At 37.1% G+C, this 25,728-nt stretch overlaps 1 protein-coding gene across 1 annotated transcript in view; it reads right to left on the bottom strand.

Annotated features, from left to right (window-relative positions):
- The window catches only part of Nkain2 (sodium/potassium transporting ATPase interacting 2), a 500,786-nt gene extending 481,414 nt beyond the window's left edge, over positions 1–19,372 (bottom strand). The window contains exons 1-3 of the mRNA XM_010625769.3: positions 19,310–19,372; positions 18,010–18,082; positions 17,905–17,969 (exon numbers count right to left, since the gene is read on the bottom strand). Of these exons, the coding sequence (XP_010624071.1) occupies positions 17,905–17,969; positions 18,010–18,082; positions 19,310–19,357 (186 nt within the window). The 5' untranslated portion in view covers positions 19,358–19,372. The remainder of the gene's footprint in view (positions 1–17,904; positions 17,970–18,009; positions 18,083–19,309) is intronic.
- Between the last annotated feature and the right edge of the window lie 6,356 nt (positions 19,373–25,728).

Genomic DNA, 25,728 nt, shown 5'->3' with positions numbered 1-25,728 from the left:
GAGGACAAGGCCCGTCCTAGCCTCTGATTCAAGGACCTTCACGTTTCTGAGAATTTTTTGAATGGAGGAAATAATGTTAAATTATGATAAAATGCTCATTTCTAGGCAAACATCCAATTTTATTCCTTATAATTACGAGAGAAAGCCATGGCTTAAAAATATGGGCAAATGAAACTTTTTTCACTAGGCACATGTTTAGTTAGTGTTCAGATACTTGATGAATTTCTTCTTTGTGACAGACTGCTGGGGTGTGGGAAGTGTTTAAATTCTCCAGGAATGAAAACAGACATTTGGATGCAAGAACACACTTAAATTTACTTCAAGTTAGAGAAATGTAAGCAGAGCAAAATATAGTTTGGTCAAGTGAAAGTTAAAGCTTACATTTCAATGAGCATTCTAAATTTTATTCAATACCTCTCCCGTGTGGACCTATAATAATGCCTAGATTGACAAAAATTAAAACAGTTCCTGCAAGGACAGGAGTAAACAGTGTTTGAAAATTTTCCATGTACATCACAGTTTTGTGATCACAGTTTTGTGATGTCTGTAACACTTTTAGAAGATACCCAGAAGAGATAAAGGTGGATCGTATGGAATTCCTATTTTAGGTTTCAAGGAACTCTGCGCTGATTAACATAGTGGTTGCACTGTGCACTGCCCAGCCCACAAGGTAGAAGTGATTCTACTTTGCCATAACCTTGCCAGCGGTTGTCAGATTTTCCATTCTTTATGGCAGCTATTTTTTTTAGTAAGATAAAATTTCAGAGTTGTTTTGATTTGCCTTCCTCTGATGGCCAGAGATGTTCAACATTTTAATTTCATGTATTCCTTGTCCATTGCTATTTCTGCTCCTGAGAAGTGTCTATTCATCTCAGTTAGTTGCCTGTTTCTTGAGTGAGTCTTTCATTCAAGAGGGTCTAATTACTTTCAGTTCTTTTATATATTCTACGTGACATTTCCAAAGAGTAGCTGGCAAAATTTTTCCCCATTCTGTAGACTGTCTCTTCACTCCAATGGTTGTCTCCTTTGTTGCACAGTTTTATTATTTGATATGATCCCATTTGGTGATTTTTTTTATTGTTATTTCTTGTGCAACTGGGGCTCTGTTCAGAAAGCCCTTGCCTATGGCTATGTCTTTAAGAGTTTTACCTATTTTATTTTCCAATAGATTCAGTGTTTCCATTTTAATAATTGAACCTTTGATCCACTTTGATTTTAATGTGCATACGATGAGAAATATGAGTCTACATTCAGTCTTCATTTGTAACAGAGCCTATCTTTCCCCCAGCCTATGTTTTTGTCCCCTTGGTGGAAGACTGGGCTCCTCTGCACCCTCCCTTGTGTTCCATTGTCCACAAGTCTGTTGTGATGCCTGGAATGTGTGTTTCCATTTTTTGAAATCACTGTAACTTTGATGCATAAATTGAAACCTGGGCTCTTGCTGCCTCCTGCTTTGCTATTGTTACTCAGGTTGGCTTTTGCTATTGGGGTCTCTTCTGGCTCCGGATACATTTTAGCAGGTGTGTGTGTGTGTGTGTGTGTGTGTGTGTGTGTGTGTGCATGTCTGTGAGGAATGCTTTTGGTGTTTTGTTTGCAGCTATATCAAATCTGTACATATTTGGAAATCGGGCCATCTTGACTGTATTGCTTTCATTTGCCCAGGAACAGGGGGCATTTCTAATACCCCTTTCTAATGCCACTTTCAATCTCTCTTCTTCAGAGTACTAGTTTTCACTATGAAGGTCTTTCATTTCCTTGGTTGGGTTACTGTTTGGGTCTTTAATTTCAGTTTGAAGATGCCCTTAATGAGACCATTTTCCTGATTTCTTTCTCCATGGTTTCACTGTTCATGTATCAGAAGACTGGATTTAGGGTATTGATTTTAAATCCTGCTACTTTGCTGAATTTATTAGTTCTAGGAGTCTTCTGGTAGAGCTTTTGGGTCTTCCATGTAAAGATCATGTCATCTGCAAATAAAGATAATTTGACTTCTTTCTTATATGTATCCTTTTCTCCCCTTTCTGATGCCTGATTGCTCTAGAAAAAGTGATGATTAAAATCTTGAACAGAAGTCCTCAGTGTGGCCAACCATGGTTTGTACTCTAGGTTAGAAAAAAATGATATTTTTTTCCAGTTGTATGGTGTTGGTATTGGTTTTGTCATAAATGGCTTTTATCAATCTGACACAAGGTCCTTCTATATTTGTCAGGTCTTTATAGCATGAATGAATGTTGGATTAGTCAAAGGAGTTTTTGGATCTCTTGAAATAATCATATGATTTTCTCACTATTTCTGTTTCGGTGCTGTATTATATTTATTGATTCACAGATGCTGAGCCCTCTTTGCATTTTTGGATGAAGCCAACTTGGTCATGAAGTATGATCTTCTAATGAATTGTTGTATTCTGTTTCTGGGTATCTTGTACAGGATTTTCATATGTATGGTCATTAAGTATATTGACCTATAGTTTTCTTATCTTGAGTCTTTGTCTGATTTTGGTATCAGGGTAATGCTGGCTTCAAGGAATGAATTTGGCAGTGTTCCCTTCCCTTTTAATGTCATGGAAGAGTTTGAGGTTATTGCATTAGCACTTCCTTGAACATGTAATCAAAATTTGTGGTGCATTCATTTGGTTCTCTGCACTTTTTCTAGGGTCTTTTACTGTCTCTATTTTATTGATTTATATTGGAATATTAAATATTTTTATGTATCCTGACTCAACTTTGGTAATTTATGTTGTGTAGAACTTTATCCATTTTGTCTAGGTTCTCCAACTTATCAGAAGGTGAAATTTGAAAATAGTTCCTTTTAATCCTCTGGATTTTGGTGGTGCCCATTGTGAGTTTTGCTTTTTTCATTTCTAATCCCATTGATAATAGTTTTCTCTTTCCTTCTTTTGGTAAGTTTGGCCCAGAGTTACTAATCTCATTTAGCCTTTCAGTGAACCAAATCTTTGATTCATTGATCTCTTTATTGATACTTTTTAGTCTCAATTTCTCTGATCTTTGTAGTTTATTTTCTTCTAACACTTTTAGATATGGATTTTCTTTTTCCCCCTAGCATCCTGAGATACACTATTAGGTTATTTATTGGGGTTATTCTATTCTCTTTTGCTTGCATTCACAGCTATCAACTTCCCTCTTAGAACTGCTTGCCTTCTATCCTGTAGGTTTTGATATGCTGTGTTTCCATTGTCACTTGACTCTATCAACTATTTAATTTCTTCCCTCATTTTTTCTATTATCTATTGATTGTGAATTAATATATAATTTAATCTTCATTTGTTAAAAGAACAGGTAGACATCAAAATCATAGTTCAATATCTAACTCTTACAAATAGGTCAATCAGAAAGAAAAAAAAATTAACAAAGAAATATCAGGATTAACCCATACAACTGAAGAAATGGACTACCAGCCAGATACCATGTTTTTCTCACAAGAGCATAGAAAGTAGACCATATTTTAGGCCATAAAGAATAATTATGTAAATATAAAATAATTGAAATAACTCCTGCCAAGTATCAGATCATAGCAGAATGAAACTAGAAATAAACAGCAAAAGAAAACATGGACTACCCCATAAAAGCCTGCTTGTCAGCAGGGAGACAAGTAGAACTCTTTATGTGCTAACACAAAATCCTCTAGCATTCTGCTTTAATGCAGGGAACTCATTCAATGGGATTTTTACAAAGCTGATTGTTTAGCTTTGTTCACAGAGTTTCCAGTTCAACAGTTAGGTCCCTATGATTTCAAAGAGGTCCCAGGGGATGCTTTGAGAACTACTGCATAAAGAAATCCAACAGCCTTACCTGAGAGATAGGAATCACATTTGGTAACACTGAGATTTAGAAAAATCTAAACTACAAAAACACTTACCTACTGGTTGGCCACATGCTAGCTGCATGCCTAAGAAACAGTCAGTTTAAAAGCTCAGACTTTCATGGTCCACAAGCTACTCAAGTCTTGCAAAGACTCAAAAAGGATAAGTTAATTGAAATTTTTTTTTCCTGGAAAATCCTCTTCAATTAATTTGGAACAAAGTAAGTATATAAATAAATGTGTATTTATTCACAGATAAATAAGTACAAAAAACAATGCTGTGAGTAATTAAAAGTACAAAAAATTGAATAAAAATGGACCATCAAGCCTGAAAATATGGATTAGTGTTAAATTGTCCTGCTTAGGAAGGAGTTTTAATTTTCCCCACATTAAAAAAAAAAAAGTTATTCATTTTTCAGTTCACCAGCTAGAAATCTCACTTTTCAAAGAAAGATAAAGACATAGGATGGTGTGGTGAGGCACACCTGTAATCCAAACACACTGGGAGGCTGAGGCAGGAGGATTGCTAGTGGAGCCCAGCCCAGGCAATTTAGTGATTTAACAAAACCCTGTCTCAAAATAAAAAAGCTGGTGGATATGGCTCAATAAAAATGCTCCATGTTCAATTTTCTGTAGTGAAAAAAATTCAGACCTATTACTTCCAAATCCAAAGAACAATACAAGTGTAAGTGACTCTCAATACTGTAGGAATGCTACGCATCAGGATTAACTGCTCTGAACTTTCTATGCTACTGTGGTTATTATGCAACCACTAGATGATGATGATGATGATGATGATGATGATGATGATGATGATGATGATGATGGACAAATTGCACAAAAGTTTGACAGATATCTGTGGAGACAAATGATCTGTAGAGACCTAATCTTTGTATTTATTATGGCAATAAACTGACAGACTATTTCTTCTAAAAGATGTATATTTTGACCATTAAATATTTCCTAGATTATAAGATTGAATAAAATACAAAGTTCATATTCACTGTATATGATCTTCAGAAGTGTATAAAACAGGATAGCTAGATAAAAATTTAAGTATAATAACAGAACATTCAGGGTTTTCCTTAACCTGATTATTAAAAATGACAAAATGAGAAGAATAAGAGACTTGGGGTCTTTCAGACACTTAAAAATCAGTTGATTGTCAACATCATATAATTGAATGTTGCATCATAAAAATAATCTAGATACTAAAATTGAAATTCATAGAAAGTTTTCTAAAAATTGAAATTTAATTATATGAAATATTTCTATTTCTAAAGCTTGTATAGCTGTATTGTTCCAGTAATTCTTAATTGATTTCACTTAATTTATGAAAATAGTGCTGCCCTGCATAGCACAAGTTGTGGACAATACAGCCAATGAATTCTTTTAGAGAAAAGACATACAGCCGTGGATAGAAGAAGAAAACATACACACATATGTATGAGCTAATGGCTCTATCCTGAGTCCTACAAGAACAGACCTGATTTCTTTACTTTTTACCAGCACTTCTGCAGGTATTTCAGCAGCTGTGCACACGCTGACACATGATTCCTCAACATATTTAGAATCACTAAGATTATCTCATGGATCCTGTAATAGATTGGATGAAGGCCCTCCATATTTTCCTGTGCACCTCTACAAAACAGCATGGAAGATGTACTTTTTGAAATCGTTCTTCTCTATGTCAGGACATAATTACCCAAACTGCTCTACTTTCCAATTGTTAACAATGGGCTGCAGGAGCACTGAAAATAAATAGTGAAATTGAATAGATTGACACAGCAGAAGTGAATAGCGTCATTAAAAGAAAAACAACCCATTTGCAGGACGGGAGTATGAGGGATAAATGGCACATGAGGGTCCGAACTTAATCTTCACTCAAGTCCTTTATGTTCTTAATAGATCTTGTAGCCCTTGAACTTTAATATGATCGCAGAAGCTGACAAATGTTCGTAGTGCAATGGAGTGGCTGAAGTGTAGGAAACACTTTTTCGAGTGAAAAAGAAAAAGAACTGGGCCGGGGATTTAGCTCAGTGGTTCGGTGGCCTGCCTTGCAAGCACAAGGACCCGAGTTCAATCCCCAGTACCAAAAAAAAAAAAAAGAAAAAAAGAAAGAAAAGAAAAGAAAAAGAAATGACAGGCTGCATGAAGAAAATGAGTAGAACTGAAGTCACATTCCAAGTATCAAACCAGAACAACGTGTAGAACTTAAAAGAGATTTTTTGTTAGTCATTGATCAGTATTTTCATTCTCACCCTGGGAAATTGCTGATGCATCTGGATTTTAATATGCAGAGATTATTATAGTCTTAATGGGTATGACATTTAGAAATCATACTCATTTACTACCATAAGCTTTTTGATGTATATTTTATACATCTTTTTTTCCTGCCTAATTCTTGGTAAACAGAATAAGTGTTCACATGCCCATTTCAGAGATTAGGATTTTCAATATTCATAGTATCCTACACATAAATGCATGAGGGCCAACAAGAATCTGGAAGGAAGATGGCACAGTGTTTACCTACACCTGGAAGTGTTGAGAGCATTTGGCAATGAAACAGAACACAGCCAGAAGCTAGAGGGTTTGGAATTAATGGGGCAATCCGCCGTGGGCAGATGACTGTCTTGCGATCCACATAACTAGCGGACGGTTCAAACATGCTCTCACCTCAGCAATTCAGCACACGACACGCTAGGTTGGACACTAGTTCTTAGCTGACTTTGTCTACACTGGAGCAAGGCAGTACTGAGTATGAAGCAGCACAAGAGTATGAAGATCTGTGTTCACAGGAAAATGAGAATCATAACAGAAAAATACCAGTAGAGATAATGGAGTTGTCTTGATTGTATTTTCTTGGACTTTGAGGAATTGGGAAGGTAAATGCCAGAAATTCTTTGCTGTTGCCCTTTCCACCAGAGATCAGAAGTGATCACCTCATTGTCCAGAAGCACATGAGCAGAATCCTACAGCACCGAAAATGGCAGCAGCAAAAGGCAGCAGACAGAATTTGACCAAACGTCATCTGTGGCTTACAGTTCCAGGGACAAGCTCAGTTGCAAGAATTTGTGGTTAACCCAGAACCACGGTAGTGATTTTAGTATGTCATCTGCAGTTGTGTGTGTGTGTGTGTGTGTGTGTGTGTGTGTCACAAATTCTCATGTGCTCCCTTATTCCAAAGACTTTCTTCAGATAATGCCACATTGTCTGCCAGGGGAGAATAGAACTTCCAAGTCTGTGAATTAAATAACTGGAAGATGAGATCCTTCATGCAGGCAAAGCCTTTTAAAATAATTACACAGAGTTAATATTTGACACACAGACAATGCTGAGACAATGCAAACCAAGGAAAGTCATGAATTCACTTGTCAATTTGTCATCCCTATTGTCATAGAAATCAGCAAGTTGCCCGGGTGGTGCTCAAGCTGGGTAAGATCCTGCCTCACTGTAACATGAGTTCTACGTTGAGCCCCTGAATAATTACTTTCAACAAAATGAAAACTAGAAACGTTTTGGGTCCTGCTGAGAAACAAAAACAAAACAAAACAAAAAACCTCAGGAAGTCAAAAGTTCAGCCTGAACGTGATGGTAATTCCACATCTGAAGTTGTGCTTTCAACGGCTTGAGTTATCTATGGTCAGCAGCAGTCCTAAATCTCAAATGGAAAACTGCAGAAATAAACAACTCGAACATTTTAAATTGCATGCCATATTGAATAACATGATGAAACCCATGCCCTTCCTCCCCATCTCCTAAAACATAAGACAGGCCTGTGTCCAACTGCGTGTGTTCCCTGTCAGTCAAGTAGTAGCCACTGCCTTATTAGACCATACGATACCATATTGAGTTCTCTTCAAAGAACCCAGATTTCCCTGGAACAATGGCCCAAAAGAGTAGGAGTACCAATTTAGGCAGTTTGGGTATGTCCAAGAGAAGCTACAAGTTTCTTCCACAGTGAAGAGCTGATAATCCTTGATTTAGCGGGACAAAAAGCATGCATGCTAAAGTTGATAAAGGTGTGTTACTATGTAGAGTAAATACAGGCTTCAGGCAGATATTGGGGTCTTGAACTCACCTCCCTGGGTAAAAGGTGGGGGAGAGTAATAGCAACCAATGTCAGAATTCATCTAGATCTCAAGAGGCCACATCAACCTCGGTCCACAGAGAAAGTAGCATTCTTCTCAGAACTGAAAGAGGATTTTCAATGGGTCTTTGTTTCAAACTTTTCCATAAAATCTTCATAATCAATGAGGTCTGTTTCATATAAAATCACTCATATGATACATTGCCAAAATGCATTTCAGGAGTAAAAAATCTATTCTGCAAGGTCCAAATTGATACAGTGCAGATGTGGACATTTGTTTAGAATAGGTTTTACATGGCCTAGGAGAATTCATGGGTCATTTGTCCTCTATGCACTTTTCCATGAATATCATTTAAAACTATGCTTTTGACAGCTGTTAAGTGGCAATAATTTTAAGGTGTTACAGAAAGGTGCTAGGAATACAGAGTGTCTGTAACACGGGACTGGTGAAGGCTCATTGGCTTTCATGGACGGTCTGGTGGGTTGAGGAAATGATACCAGAAACTAAGGAGATGCACAAGGTTTGGGCCTGACCCAAAACACCACCCACCTCTGGTCAAAGGCAGGCAAACGGAGCAGAACAACAGGATCATTATTCTTTTCTAGGGAAAGTATAGGGTTTGCTTTCACTCACTGCAAAAGAAAAACCAATAATCTCAAAGTTCTACAACATGAACTTTTGCCGCAATTGATTTTAAACTCTAGAATTATTTGGGGTGCACACACCCAAACTTTTTCACTCATGAAGAATCCAGTCGTTGGGCCGGGGATTTAGCTCAGCAGTTTGGTGGCCTGCCTCGCAAGCGCAAGGACCCGAGTTCAATCCCCAGTACCAAAAAAAAAAAAAAAAAAAAAAAAAAAAAAAAAAAAAGAATCCAGTCTCCACGCAATCTGTCTAGTGTACCCTGTACAAGAAACTGGTTGTGAATTATATGCAGCTATGAAAACATAGTAGATACTGGACATAGATAGGTAACTAATTCAGTGACATATTTGGAGACTTTTGGCCCAAATATTGACTTTTTTAAAATGATAGAACAATATCATTGCATTTTTGCTATTAATTACCTAATAGATGAAGCGTTTATCAGTGTACTTTTCATAGTTGATGATGATAAACACAGGTTGTTTCTATATAAAAGTACATTTACTAGTTTGTGTTTTCAAAGTGGTATCAAGGTATTGAGAAGCAGACTATAAAGTATTTAGGATCCTCTGCAAAATTGTAAACATCTAGAGGCTTTGTAAAATAGTATATAGATGCACAATATAGTGCTTACTGTATAGGAAGTGACTAAAATGGTTAGTTTTCTACATCTTTGTATAACAATGTACTTACACAGCACTCATTCAGGGCGAAATGGTTCCAAAATAAAACATATTTAATGCTGTTTAATAGTTACTCTTACACTCCTGGTTCAAAAAGAAAAACCGAGAACACAACATGTATTTTCCTACAACTATAAGCAGTGAACCCTAAGCCACAGAGAGTTCCCGTCAACTGGTGGAAGAGGATCCCAGACAGGTACACATCCAGAAATGAGCAGAGCAGGACCGTCTTCAGTAGGATCTGTGTGGGGGATGACAGACACGGGAACATAACTGCTAGGCAGAATTCTGTGTACTCTGGGGAGATGTGAAAAGAACAGGTGACCACAGGTGAGAGTGAAAATGGCTGGAGAAAAGGGGAATCCTCTACCATTTATAGAACCAGCTGGATATTCACCTGTCTGAGGAAAACAAGGAGATTTTTAGAAAATAAGTAAAAAGCTATGCCATAACCGCTAAATGAATATATCTGAGGATAACATGCAAATGTTCAAAACAAAGGCAAAGGATCAAAAGCAAATGCTCCAGTCATCAAAATAATAGGTGCAAAGTCCAGAGCGAAGGCATCCGTAACTCTGCAAATCAAAGGGGCCCATTAAATTCTAAAATAGGTCCACACTGAAGACAGCTCTCTTTGAGATGTCAATATGACAAGGATAAAATGAATGCTCCAAGCACGTCCTTAGAAGTTATTTACAGATCGAGTCAGAGTTCCCACCAGTAACACTGCTTCCTAGAAAGCAAGAAGACAAGGGCTTCGGTGCGCTATGGAAAAGTAATTTTCACCCCTGAATTCTACAACCAGTCAAATCCTTACCTGAGTAAAATAAAGTTACTTTTTGTGATATAAGAACTCAAAAAATTTACCAGATATTTTTTTTTTCCTTCAGGAAGTTGTAAAACATGAGAAAGAAAATACATGGACTCTAAGAATGGAAAACTCTAATCCAAGGTAGCAAAATAGGGAAGTTTGATGTGTAGCAACCGATTTGGGTCTAAGCAAAAAGTTGCCACATAAGGGGAGGGTGAGCATATCATTAAAAACAAGCTGCTACTGGTGGAAAATGTGTTTGGGTTACACTTAAAAAGTAAAGCCCGTTTCCTTTCTTCTAAGCAAAAAGAAAACAGTCAAAAACCTCTGGGGGAAGAACTGTAGAAAGTGTGACCCTAAAATAGGTAAATGAGAAGAATTTGGAACAAGTCTTTCCTGGATCCTACCTGAAGTTGTAAAATCCAGAATTAGCAACACTGGTTGCATGCAGTGGGCGTAAACCAGGAGAAGCATAAAGCAATTAGAAACAGATGAAGTAGGGTAAGGAAAGGGGCTTAATTTTAATATAAACCCACACTTTCTTTTTGATTTTTAAAAGTATCTATGAGGATGATTAAGTTTTTGTTTTTGAAAAGAAACCAATATCCATTTCTTCTTCAAAATTCATTTCCCAAAATACTTAGATTATTTACAAATGTGAATTTGGATTGACACAATGTAACTATTTATATGTACCGTATTCTATAAATCTTTAGTCACAGCCTACCACTGTTACGAGAGCACAAATAATCTTCTTGTAGAAAAAATGGCTCTTATTTCCTCAAGGGTACGCATTCTTTTGAGAATAAATTGCATTCACAATGCTACATTATTACATTTATTTTAAGACTACAGGCTAAATCCATTAAACTTGTAATGATGGCTTTTTTCTCCCTGCTAGGCTTATGGGAAAATACTTATTTTCACAACTATTCTAAGTCATTAGAAGTATTGTTAATTTACTACTGTCTCAAGTCTCTTCATCCCTAATCTACATTGATTTTCTGTCCTGAACACACAAATTGTGCTTTTTTAATGCTTTATCTTTAATGCAGTGTTTTCTTTTGAATATTTTTTTTCTCTGGCAAGAATTGAATAAAAGTGACAAAACATCTACTTGAACATAGATTAAAAACTTCCTGGAAATGACCTCAAGGAATGCAAACATTTCTTTAGGGAGGAGACATTATTAGAGATTTTTTTAAAGCCCGTGATCCAAAAAAATAAACAGTAGAATTTCTCCCCATTTATAGGGGTTGGCTCTATTTTCCATAGACTCCTGAGTTCTAGAACAATGAAAAATATGATCACGGCTGATGTTCAGGGAATAGTAATTTTTAGAAATTTAGAGGACATTTTTGCCTTTCACCCAAATCACACATATATGGCTTGGCTTTATAGACTCACCGAGAACTCAATGTGTTCTACAAAATGGAGTACCAGATCATTTTTACAAAATAGTTATTGGCTTTGTCTTCTGGTGCTATGGTTGCCATGTGCCTCTATCCCTTGGCCACAGTGGCAGGGGACTTTCCTTTAAGCATGCTGGCTTTGGAGAAGCATATTTAAGGAAGTCAAGTGGTTGGTGCCATATCTGAAACTGAGGAGAAGGGAGGTGGGTGTCATTTTATAAATCTAAATTCATGCAGCACATTACAGAGCAAAAAGAATGAAACGAAATTCTGTAGTGACAAAAAGAGTTGTGTGCAGTGGGTAACAGAAGTTCCATACTCAGGAATATTTAGAAATCATCATTTAAACCTTTACTATGGGGACTGAAGGAGCAACTGGTTCTTTATTATTTGGCAGAATGAGAAGGGAATATTATGACAGAATCTTATAGCTTATGATTCTTATAACACAAAGGTGAAGATGTATGAATATTGGCTTCTCTATCACAGCCCTGCTTCTTCAAAATAGTTTTAGCCACATTATTTTAAATTTGAGGGCTGGGGATTTAGCTCAGTGGTTCCAATGACTGCTTCACAAGTGCAAGGACCCGAGTTCAACCCCAGTACCGGAAAAAAAAAAAAAAGAAAAAGAAATGAAATGAAATTTGATTTTTCAGTAACAAAAGAGGAAAACAATCTCAATTGCCATCCATCTGATTTTAGAATCCATTATCATAATCTGACCTGATATTATGAAGACTCAGACATAAAGTTAGATCCCATAATGTGTATGCATGTACATATTTTGGGCTTTTTCCAAATCTTTTGCATTGCTATATATTTTGAGTATCTTTAAAAGACTATATGCAATTATTTGAAACTCTGAAGATAACAAGTGTGAGATAAAGTATTTTGTCCTTGGTTGAATTATATTATACATTAGAGTTTAAATGAATACAATTTGATAGCTATAATACTTTGGTGAACCGTCATCATCAAAATGCTGAATGCTATAGGAAAAAAAAAAATACTGTTCTACTTCACTGCTTTTGGAGATTGAAGATGCCTGTGGCAGTGATCTCCCCAGAGATAATATATCTGCTATGAGCAATTTCTGTTCTCAATTCTTGGGATCATTTGTAAATTAATACAGGTACAAAAATAATCCCTTGAAATAGCGAAGGGAGACCACCACAAGGAATCTAAATCCTCTCCAAGTTGCACATGTCAGGCAGAATTTCAAGTCTGTCTACAATATAAGTTTTCTTCATTTATCAGCTAGATGGTGGCTCTGAACCTGGGCTCTGTTAATTTGGTGTGATGGTTGCAAGTCCGGAGGAGGAGGGGCCAAGAGCATACCTTTGCTACTTTCCGGTCCTGTGAGTCTGGGCAAACATTCTACAAGGTTAATGTGAGTCCCAGAAGTAGTTTGGTGTGATGGTTGCAAGTCCGGAGGAGGAGGGGCCAAGAGCGTACCTTTGCTACTTTCCGGTCCTGTGAGTCTGGGCAAACATTCTACAAGGTTAATGTGAGTCCCATAGGAATTGTAAAGGAAGACTGTACAGAAAGTAGGTAATATAATTGACAAGAAAAACACGATTCTTGCAAATATTACTGTGATGTTGGTGCAATGTCTTCATTTTTATGGCATTTGAGTAATAAATATTTAACTATTTAGCGTTTACTTGTAGGTTTTGGAATAGGCTTGTATGGGTGGAAGAAAGGGTAAAAATAAAGACGGAAATCTTTTGAGTTTCTTTGCTTTGGGCAGCAGCACCAGGAAAGCTGGTATGCCGGCATCCTCCACAGCAGACAGACCTATATATTCCCAGAGCCATTTTACACAGCAGAAAGCAGTGCAATTCATTAACAGTTTTTCTCGTTTAACTAATAAATACTGGAAGTCCCAGATCGCATTCTGTTTGCCAGTGTCTTTAGCCCATATGAAGATGTGAAGCAATTCCATTTTTAATATAAAGTAGTACTTTCAACAAAACCATTTACATAAATATATTTATTTATGAGTTATTCCATCGAAGTTAACTTTCTTTTTTGTTCTTTGGGATTTAATATAGCATAAAATTAAACAACATTGATTCTTCCTATAGATTCTGGCTTCAGTTTTTCTCTACTTGGCATTGAAATGATTTATTTCACTTTCCTTGACCCTTTGAAGGGTCAGAGGCCCTCAAACAGAATCAGTGAGTTCTTGTTGAAATTAATTGTTTTAAGTTTAAAAATTGTAATTTGATCCTATGAAAAGAAAAATTTCATTTTCAATACTGTCTCAACTATAGCTGTTGTTGCTATGCCTAGAATTTTAGAAAATGTCCATTTTAAGAGGGGGTATTTAAATTAAATATAAAGAAAAGTCCCATAAGTAATTTGAAATGCTTCATCAATAGAAAAAGTAAAAAAAAAATAGTTTTGTTCTTAAACTCTTTTTGAACCATCAGCCTTTTTGTTTTAGTTAAATTAGATCAAAAGATACTGAAGTCTTAACATTATCTTTTTTTATTTTTTTTGGTTGGGGATTGAACTCTGAACCGTTTGCTTGCAAGGTAGGTGGTGGAATCACTGAGCTAAATCCCCAGCCCTTAATATCATCTTTTGCTAAATGGTATTTAATTTTTAAAACTTCAAAAGCAACAGAAGACACAAGGAGAAGGGAACTAATTTAAATCAGATGAAGGTAATAAACATCAAAATGAAACATTATATTTAAGAAGAAAATATCTTTATTCTAAAATAGATAATATTGATTATTATTTTTTCTTTTTATTGAGTTTACTGGTACACTCCAGGTATACAGTAATATTGATTATTATTTTAAGAAAAATATGATGCTCATAAGTATTATTATTTTTATACACTGTCAGCTATATTTTTATGAAATCTGAGTAATGACTTTTACCTATTTTGTATTCATATATTATATATTATATCATATGATATATGATGTGTTAATAACTATATTATACACTATATTATACATTGTATTTTGTAATCGGTAGATGATAGATAAGATAAACACTAAGACTCTGGGAGAAAAATGAACATCTGAAAATAGTTTTACCAAAATGGCAACAAAGTGTGCCATAAACAAGGCAAAGCCCAACTCACTAGAGATAACAAATCCAGTTTGAATAGAAGGTGGTGATTTTCCCCTTGGATACATGCAAGCGGATGGAATTCGGTATCAGGAAATGCATGGGACCGCCATGGGAGAGTAATCCCAGGGAGGTGACTGGCCATTATGTAGCGAGGACCTTAACATTGTTCATTTTACGTTTATACCCTGCATTCCTCACAAGAAATGATCCTCAAATGAAGATGAGGGTATTGTTATAGGGAGTTATTCAAAATTGTAAAACATGGAAACAACATTATGTCCAACATTAAGGCAAAGTGTTAAACTTTTGAATATTATTTTTAAATTTGCTTATATTTTTGAATAAAAGTGTTTTTATTACATATGAAATATTTAGCATTATCAGACACAATTAGTTTGTATAAAATGAAGGAAATCCACAAAATATTAAATTTGCCTATTTTAATGCTGCATTCTTTTATAAAAAGAGGAATTTCCCATTACAGAAGTTATAAAATCCTGTATTATAATGGAGAGAAATAACTTCGTTGCTAATATCTGAATCTGCAGTGCAGAGAACCTGCAGACATTTTATGAGTGCAGCAATAAATACATTATTGTCAGCTCCAGCATGCCCCTGAATCCTACAATTTTCTATATCAAGATCCTTCACTGAGCAGAATTTCTCTCATTTTTTTTATTCCATTTAAGATTCATTTACGTCAAATTTCTTTTGACATCTTTAGGCAAACTGAAATTCCGTGTTCCATCTTCATAGCTAATCCCTTATTTTCCTGAATTCACTTTTGGCCTCCAACCATGTAAATTATACAGAGGTAGAAAGAAGAAAATTTTTACAAGCCACTGAGTGATACCATAGATGGAATCTACAAGGGGCCGTACTGGCCTTGAGAAAAAGCTATCAGGTGAGGGCCAGAAGGTAAGAGGGAGACTGTCAGTCGAGGTAGGAGAGCAGTAGGGGCTGTTGGGGTTTCATGGTCATTACAACAATTACCTTGGCTACAGCATAAAATAATCGGGGAGAAGATAACATGTTTATGAACTTGCTGATCTGGTTAAGATCATTTCCAAGCAATCAGTTGACGGAGGTCACCATCATCTTGTATCCAAATATAGCATTGTACTTGAAGAGAAATCAGTTAAAGAATTAGTTTTCAAGCTGAATTTAGAGGCACTGTTTCTGATCTGTGCTTTACCAAGTCAGACTGTGGACATTTCACATTCAGAGGCCCTTGGGCTGGCAAAGGATTCTAAAAGTAGGACACTGTCTTGGGAAAAATCAAACTAGGGGTGCTTTCTACAAGAGAAGATCAAATCACTAGCGTAGCTCTGCGTGCATGTTCTTCCCTGCAGAAGCTCAAAGGGATTTCAAATTGTGTCTAATAGATGCTGTTAGATCAAAGTTCTAGTAAATTTAAATGGTGGTGCTCCTGGTTTCCATCTCTCATATCACACCAGGGAAAAAGGCCAGGATTATTCAGATGTATAAATAAATCTTTCATCTACAGGAGATATAATTTAATACGTAGAAATCCTATGATATTTTAGGAGCCCTGGCACCTTGCAATAAAAGGGAAAGAAATAGTTCAACTACAGCAGTATCTGGAACACTTTGCTTTGTTTTCTATTTCTTTCCATCCTATTGCTATGCTAGGCATTTTAGTATCATGTTCAAATAATAGTAAGAAAATATCATCACTAACATCTGTTGGACACTTCCTAATCCCTAGGCATTGTGATAAGAACCTTTCACGGACTACCCAACTTGTTCCTCAACAGAAACCTCTGAATTTTTGAGCCCCATCTAGATATTTTTATACAAATCACTTCATAAGAAATGCAGATGATGTGTATTTATATAATCAAGCTCAGAGCAATATTATTTATACAAATAAAATAATGAAGGGACACATATTTTAAGGAGAGGAAAGTAAAGCATTTTATATAAAAAGCTAACAGTACATCAACTAATGAAAGAATCACGATCTAATATACTTTGGAATATATATATTCTAATACACTTCTTATATATATTCTAATATACTATAGTATATTCTAATATACTTTTGGAATCTATCTATCTATCTAGCTATTCCTTTGCATGTAAAGAAAGCTGAAGATAGTGATGTGAAATAGTCCAAAGTCACAGAGAACGTGGCAGATCTGAGACTTCAGGGCTGGCATTCCGACTTCAGATGCTTCCTACCACCCTGTGCCACCCTCCTACACCAGAGCAGACTACCGTTTATACAAGAACCTGGATGACACCGTCATCGCTTGGACAGTGCCCAGCTCCCCTTTGCCCCCGAACATGCCCATTTCTCCCAAGACTTGGGAGCCGCCTCACCTCAGAGGTGACCCCTCAGGCCTGGTCCCTGGGCTCCTTTCTGAAGACCATGGCCTCTCCCGGCTAACCAGACTGCTCACGCCTATGAGCCAGCACCCCTGGGTGCTCCTCTCAGGACCAGGGATATTCACTCGCGCTCCAGAGCACAGGGAGAACAGGGCGCAGAGGAAAACGTTCCAGAGGCCCGGACACCTGCTGCATGGCCGGGGCGAGGGGACCGCTAGCTACCCCACGACTGTGTGCAGCCACCGCACACCGGCCTGATCATGTCAAAGAAATGCCCAGAGACCGCCTTTGTCAAGAACAGAAGAAACTGGAAAAAAAGAAATGATGCAGCTAGGAAAGAAATCTACATTAATGAACGAGAGAGAGCTTAGAGCTGAGGCACATATGAAAGTTAAAAAAAAAACACCTAAGTTATGGTTCCCATAGCAACTGCGACACAGTTGGAGCTCACTTTGATGTTAAGTAAGTTTAACTTGAGTGGAAATGCAAAATGCCTCCTCTGAGCCAGAAAGATAATTATGGAGAAAACATAGTGCTGCGGAACATTCTGGCTTTGGCGGATTTCAGATACGAACCCTAATGTATTAATATTTTCACATTGATTGTGCATGTTCGTTTGTATTGATGCTACACCATTTTTAACCAATTTATAAAATGAGATGATTTCAGAGGAGAAAAACATTTATCAGTAAAACCTGTTAATTCAGAGACCACGACTTTATAATTCAGAAATACAGGGTCATGTACCTGTCTGTAATTAAAGCAGAATATTTGCTGAAAGTTCAATTTATGGAAATACAATCTGATTACATCGACAATCAAATGCTTTAAATCTGACATTTTCAATTACTGAAAACAAGAGGCTGAAGACAAGCACACAGGATGGAAGAGAGGAATGCATACTCCTGGGAGGGTTCATATGCCATTCTGTCAGGCATTTATATTTTAAACATCATTCTTTATTTCAATAAGTTAGGAAAAGGCAGAAATGGTACTTACTCCCGTTATGTAACGAGGTCTATATTGAATAGTTCCAAATAAACCAAGAATGACGATAATAATATGTACAAAATTTGCAAGGATGGGCGATGACGATAATAATATGTACAAAATTTGCAAGGATGGGCGCCCACTGGTATCCAAGGAAGTCGAATATTTGCCTCTCCAGCACACAAACCTAGGACAGCAAAACAGAATCCACAGATCAGCTCATAGGAGAAGCATCACAGCGGCAAGAGAAAAAAGGCTCAGGTTGATGTTACAGTCAGCATTCATAACTCTGCTAGGGCATCGGCATTTGTCTTTAACAGCGAGAATGACATTTTCGGGGATGTTTCAAAGGAGGACTGTGTCTGTATGGATCCATTCACAGTGACAATCCTTTCAGGTGATTTTGTGGAGGCATCACAAGATGTCACATCTGAGCAGTCACTGGAGAAGTTACTCTGTCAGGTGCACTGTCAAACACAAAGTTATCAGCAAGTTAGGTAGGTCCACAGCCAGGGCTTATTGTGAGGATCTGCACCGATGGCACTCTAAGTTAGGAATAGAGCAGAAGTTTCCGGTACAGAGGAATGTAAGCAACAGCGAGACACTTGGTTTCTGGCCATGTCTGGCAGTGTGTGGCTGTGGCAGCCTCCTGAAGGCCCTCCTTCTTGGGGTGCTGATTCCTCACTGCACAGTGCAGACCCTCGGCTAGGCCTGATGGGTCCTTTTGGTGCTCATCACCTTGGGTTAAGAATCCAGTATGACTTTTACGTCACACACAGTGACTTCCAGAAACAAGGTAGGAGAAATCAATGAAAGGGACTTAGAAGGGTCACCAATCACCCTGATAAAAGCAGGACAAGTTCTTTCAAATTGTGCTACTTTCATCTACAATCACGCATTTGTAAGAGAAGACATCTAAACATCCAAGCAGCGAAGAGATAATAAAATCAACCAGATGACCACACAACATGGAAAGGTGAAAATCAGAGGGCTGGCAAGTCGCTCATTCAATGTAAGGAAACAAAGCAGGCTGATGACTCTATTCTTCCTGTCTGTTCTAAGTGGAACATAAAAAACTGTCCAGAGAAACACTTAGAAAGGATTTGATGTTCTACAGCAAAGTGAAATATTGGCTTTTCAGCCATGTTTTAAAGATAACAGATTGAAAATCTCTAAGTCACTAACATCACTCTATTTTGATACCTCTCGTTAGAAGGAAATATGGGTTCTCCAGATGGCCAGTGAGCTTTCAGATTAAATATCTGCAGCTCAGTTTGAAGACTGAATGAATGATCACTCTTTCCATTGAAGCTTGTAGATGAGCATAATATTTCCCCATCAGGAATGGAAAGAAAAAATACAGTCACAAGAAGGGGTAGCCCGGCCCCTCTCCTCCCTAAGGTCCACTGTGCACCTGCTGCAGTGGCTGTGATAGGCACCCTTCTGCCAGCCAGATCTTCATTTTTGCAGCTTCTTATGGGAAATCCATTAAGTCACCAGAGTCCCAGCAAGATTCTGAGTGTCTGACAGCCATAGAGGGTCTTAGAACTTCAATTTCACCCAATTTTATAAACCTCGTGAAGACTGGGCTGCCTTCAAGCAAGCTAAAGATTCCTTCAACTGTTTTATGCAGTCAACACTTGGCAAAAACAAGGCCTCTCTGTGACACCGCTGAATTAGAATCTATGGGTGTTACCACAATCTAAGTCTGTATTCTGAGAGGCCAGTCCCTGAGCGTCTACATAGAAGTGTGTCCCAAGATGGAGGCCTCCTCTCCTCAGCCTGTGAGCAGACAGCAAATAGGAATGCGAGATAACAGCAAGAAAAATCTAAACTCTATAAATTTTGAGCATCATAACTGTGGGGAAACAGCAGGGAAAAGAACAGAGGATGAAACGCATCAGTCAAACAGTGGGAAATTTCTCCATAAATGCACCAATTATGAAAGAAAAGAGCAGTACCATCATTAATTATAAAAAATACATCAATGATAATGTACTCCCTCAGTTTGCAAGGCTAAAATGAAATTCTATCAACATTTATCAGGTTTTTTATGACAGAACTAATAGTCTCTTATAAGACAAAGTTCCTGTGTAATTCTTCACGTATAATATTTTTATTTTTCTTTTTTTATTGGCCCTATAATATAGAGCTGGGGCTAAAGCTATATTGCACTAGGATTGAAGCAGGGAAGATATTTTGAAAACATCAGAGAACATAAAGGGAGCAAGTGCTGATAGGAATACTTCGTATTTCTTAGACTCCTTTCCATGTGGGGCTGGTACTTGGGTCGAGAAGAAAAGAACAAATATTTGTTAAAATGCCCGCTCTTTACTGGATACTTATGTAGTCTTCCTCAGGCATGACAAAAGCCAGGAAAAAAAATATTATGGTCTTATTTTGAAAATTAAGGAATCAAAAGTGTAGAATAGTTAAAGGATTGGCCCGAGGTAAAGAAAAAAAGGTAAGTAGTACAATAGGAATGTAGACCTCAATAATTAGAAGGCCTCTCTGTCAGCGATGGCAGACCTACGGCGCATGTGCTGCAGAGAGCTGCTGAGAGGTCTGAAAGGCTGGCCCCGGCCGCCTTCACTATGTCACTACTGGCGTCATGCTGCCTCCACTCACTTTATCTAGTCCCAAACCCAGACGATGTCATGGGTCATGTTGGAGATGCCATGCTGTTGACAGGATGTGCGCTATTTTATTACTGTATTTATTTTGGAATAGTACAGACCTTCTCTGACCACTTTTGTCCTTCATTACATTAGATCATGTTTGGTCAAGGAAAACCTCCAGAGTTGTGTTTACTTTCCTTTCTGCCTCCTTGAACATCTGTTCAGTGTGTTACTCTGGTTTTGTTTATGGGACTTGCTTTCATGTATGTATCTAATGTTCTTCAAATCACTCGATATATTGGTGTAGTCTAGAAAAACATACCATTGTCGTTTATGTCTATGGTTTATTTTCACATAAAATATCTTATGGTATAAGTCTTTCACTTGTGTATTTATTTTGTTATGTACAAATTTGGGTTCCTTTTGTTGTATCCTACGGAGCAATTGTATAATGTACAACGCATTGCTAGAAATTCATTGTTATCACAATAATTCTGTATTCTTCCATCACTGTTTTTTAAAAAGTTTTATTTTTAACAGAAATAGGGGCTAATCTTCATCAATTACTATTTCTGTACATATTGATATAACTAAAGTTTTTCTCAATAAACTATTGTCTTTTTTTTTTTTCATACCAGGGTTCAAACTCAGGACCTTGTGTTTACCAGGCACATGCAGTGCCATTGAGCTAAATCCCTGGCCCTTGTCATTTTTTACACCTAGTAAATTAGTACATCTTCAGCTTCTATTGAGTTTTATTTATAAAGTTTAAGCAAAATAAAATTTTATTTTAGCTTGTTGTGTCTATGAATGATCTTATAATTCAAGTTCTTTTTCTCTGTTTTAAAGGTTACACTTGCCTCAAACCAGAGTATGGCATAAATTTTATGAAACTGTTTTAATAAACATCAAGGGGGCCTGTGAGTCTCATTTGTTCTCCAAGAGCAACCTGGGGCAGCCTGCAGTATCACTGCTGACTACATAGCTTTTCGGTGGGATTTTGTATGCACCTGCTAGGATATAGGCACATGTCGTCTACGAATGTGTAAAAACTTTTCATATCACTTTCATTTGCATATATAGAACTGCAGTCTCCTTTGGGGTAGATATTTTCAACCTGGATTTCCCATTTAGTGACATTTCATAAGGTTTTCCATCTTAGCAGAACTTTTGTTCATACATCTAATGTATTTTACTCTTATTAAAGGATTTCACTTTCATTTTGATATTTAATCTATTTCTAACTTTTGGCTGTAACACTATGAATATATTGAACAACACTGTCAATATATGGTGGTGTGCTGATAGGCTAAATTCCCCCAGTATAGAAATACAGGGGTAACTCAGGTTGCAAAATCATAAATATTATGAGAAATGTCATTCATTCTTCTTTAATGTATGTATGAAATAGAAGACATGAAAATTACCATTTTACTTTGCACTATAGTAAATGTGAATTTTAATACCGACTATTAATATAGTAGAACACACTAAAGCTGACAAAATGTTCAAAATCCTTTCTGTCAGGTATTATAAGTACTCTCTTATTTTCATTGACAATAATTGATCATCAGACAGAACTATCTAGTGTCTTCCCAGTAAATAAACTTAGTGGCTTTTCAAACGGGAAAAGATTCCTAAGCTTACACATCAGAAAACTGGGCAGAATGAAATAAATAATCTGTAAAACTAAATTTTGTCTCTTAGAAGAATATTTAGTTTGATTCAAACATTTGCATCTAAATGGGAAAACTTTGATATATATATATATGTACATATTTTGTGTATGTGTGTATATGAAACTATGCAACATTAATATCACAAATTACATATATGGCAGCATGAAATTTTTGAATGACAAAATGTTTACAGGAAGTTTTCTCAACTGATAGGACCCCAAACTGACTCACTGAGATATTATGCTTTACTAATAACTGAATTTCTTTTCTTCATTGTAATAAGTTTCCCAATTAAAAATGTATTACTTTGGTTAAAAAATTTTACCAATAACTAAAATTTCTTAAGTGAGTTTTCTCTCCAATACTATTGTACTTTATTCATATTCTTACATTTAACTTGTGAATAGAACAGAAAACATGAAATATAACTTAATACCTAAACTTTGAGAGGAAACAAGTAGACTTTTTATTTTATCGAGGTGGAAAATGATTTCCTTTCTTTCAAATAATATGTTATTAAAGGCTGAGGACAAGTAAATTCAGTTTGTGGTTTAAATTATAAATTGAAATTACATTTCTCCCTGGATATCCGATGTCCACTGCCTATGTCTCCTCTCCTCTTTCACTGTCTCCAGACCTCTTCACGAATTTGTGCTTCCTGAGAGCTGATATTCTGTGCTGACAGCAAAGAGAGACTCAGAGGCCAAGGTAGACATGCAGGGAGAGCTCCCATCCTACGTCTGTTGGATTTAACAACCTGGGCTTCGGGGAAATGGCAAAACTTGCCAAAAGTTAATTAAATATAAATCATGAAGTTCCAGGAGTCAATACAACACCTGATTTTAGTTTGCATTTGCAGTTAGTTTACATTTGCTTGGGCTGCATTTTAATTGCTTGCAAGGCATGATAACTTACTAACAAGCAAAGTCAGTCTTGTTAGGGCACAGAAAATGTGAAACACTAGCACAATTCAAAGATGAAAACTGAAAGGGGAATACCTGTTCCTGGGACGTGCCAGAGATCTCTTCATCCTTAGATACTGCGGAAGTCTAGATAAACTTCCTGCCTGACCTAGAGCAGGGCTACCTGTCAGAGTTCGCCAGTGGGAATTGACCGCCTTTTCTCCTCCAGTCCATTGGAGAATGGCCAAGGTCTCCCACTGCGTTGTATCCACTCCCTGTGTCTTGCCCACTGAAGCCTTCGCACACCAACCTGAATGAGAAATGGAAGCTTCTGCTACTTTCTCCCAGATAACAACACAACAAAAAGAACATTTTGCTCCTTTAGCTGGATGCCACATCCCAAGGGACTTTTTCACTCGGATTAAAGTTCTCCCCCTGTCCAACTCCCTAGTACAAACTTTCCCTTTCCTGGCAGTCTGTTCGCTTTGGCAAAGCTGCTAGTTGTGCTTGGGCCCCGATGGCGGTGTTAGATTGGCCACTTCGCTGGCTTTGCCATAGTCTGGACGTGACTCTTTCAGGGTTGAAAAGGAGGCCCCGTGTAAGTTTCTTGTGTTTCTAAAGCATGCTCCAATAAAGCTGTAAAGACCTTCGAGACATTTGGAGTCTTCACAACATGGCCGATGCACTGATGTATTTATAATATCGCCTAAAATATCACAGTATTATGGAGCAGAATGATATGTAAATATGATTGATGATTTCCCTTCGTTACCATTCTCAGTATTATTCAGAGTGGGCAAGTGAGAAAACACATGTCAGTTTTTAAACATTACATGCAGGAAAATATATATAGTACCAAAACCTTCTGTCATTTGACTAAGAAAATGTCTTTACATATACAATGAAGATAAACTTGAAACAGGCCTGCTGCAGTGATCATATGTGTAAAATATGGAGAAGGGTAATAGACGAAGTTCAGGGCTTACAGATCGAGATCTTACGGAACAGTGCTAAGCCTGATGTGGTGGTCCAAGCCTATCATCCCAGCTGCCAGAGGATCAGAAGTTCCCTGGCCCGGGCAATATAGCAACTTAGTGAAACCCTGTCTCAAAAGAAGTTCAATTTAAAAGAGAGGCGGGGATTTAGCTCAGTATGAAGTTCCTGGGTTCAATTCCAAGAACTAAAAGAGAAGATAAGGAAGAGGAGGAGGAGAAGGAAGAGGAGGAGCAGGAGGAGGAGGAGAATTTCAGTTACATGAATGGTTGGAGTTACATCAATTCATGTGCATATGTGAGTGTGTGTGTGTGAGTGTGTACTCACTTATGATAAAATATTATCATAAGGTGTTTGGCAAAATTGAATCAAATCGAACAAGTCAGTCTAAATTGAGCCAAGGATTTTCTGCCTTCTATAGAGCTTCTTTACTAAGAAAGGAAAAAATAATCACATTACTAACACCACAACCAAAATCAATGCCACCAATAACTACTGCCAGCTCTACCACCAAAGGCCGTAATGAGATATCGTCCCCCTAGCTCTGATTATAATTTAAGTAACAATATTTTAGTGGTTCAGGTCTCAAGCTTTAGAATTAGAAAATTGTATTTGGTTCTAACTCATTATGTGAACATAGAAGTTTCCCTAGTCTCTATGAAGTTTAGTTTCTTCATGTGTAAAATGAGATATTATAATACCTTCCCTGAGGTGTTCATTAAGATTAATGACAGGCAATACCATGCACAGAATCTGTATTAAAATGCCTGGGTTACATCTTCAGATGGCTACTATTAATTCATATTTCAACAAATACACAGATTTAGATATTGGAATCTTACTAGAAATAATATTCTAAATTTGTTTTCTTGTGGGCATGGTGCATTCTGAGAAGACTGAATGCTCCTACTTTCATTGGTCACAGATACAAATTATACCATGAGGGCCAGGGATTTAGCTCCGCCTCCTGCCTTGTAAATGCAAGGTCCCAAGTTTGATCTCTGGTATCAAACACACACACACACACACACACACACACACACACACACAATTATAGCATGACTGATATCCCTAAGAAATCTTAATTCTTTGGAGGGTAACTTTATAAACAGATGCTTTCCTGCCTGTTGTATAAGACCCTGTTTCAAATTTGGCTTGAGACAAAAGTGCAGGCAACAAACAGCGCCATCCGCTTTATTTCTTCTCTCTCTCTACCTTTCAAATGTAGTAACAGCATTTTACTTACAAATTCTGTCTTCATATAGCTAAGAATAATATAGTTTCCAAGAAAATATTAGTGAAGATTGGCAAAAATTCAAAGACTCAAACAGAAGTGTGTTTTCTTAGCAGTTGTGGGGCTCAGGCACTGTACGTGGTACTTCTGGTGACAGAGTCACTCCCATCTTTCTGAGGTTGAATTAACAGGGATATTTAAGGACGCGTAGTGTCAAAGAGTTACTTTTAGACTTTCCCCAGTTTATTGGTGATAATTTCATTTTTGCGTAATTCTAAATGTGCCACCTAATATTCTAGTTGTTGAGGTAACAGAACCATTTATATTTCTCAAAGCTGTGCTGTACATTCAGCATGGCAATGTGTAATCATTTCAAAGTCAACTCTCATTCCCTAAGAAGATAAACA

This window comes from Fukomys damarensis, unplaced genomic scaffold, assembly GCF_012274545.1.
Source record: "Fukomys damarensis isolate Sample0158 unplaced genomic scaffold, DMR_v1.0_HiC HiC_scaffold_14, whole genome shotgun sequence".
Taxonomy (NCBI): Eukaryota; Metazoa; Chordata; class Mammalia; order Rodentia; family Bathyergidae; genus Fukomys; species Fukomys damarensis.
The sequence above is the reverse complement of the archived record's forward strand: the minus strand, read 5'-3'. Positions and strand labels throughout refer to the sequence as shown.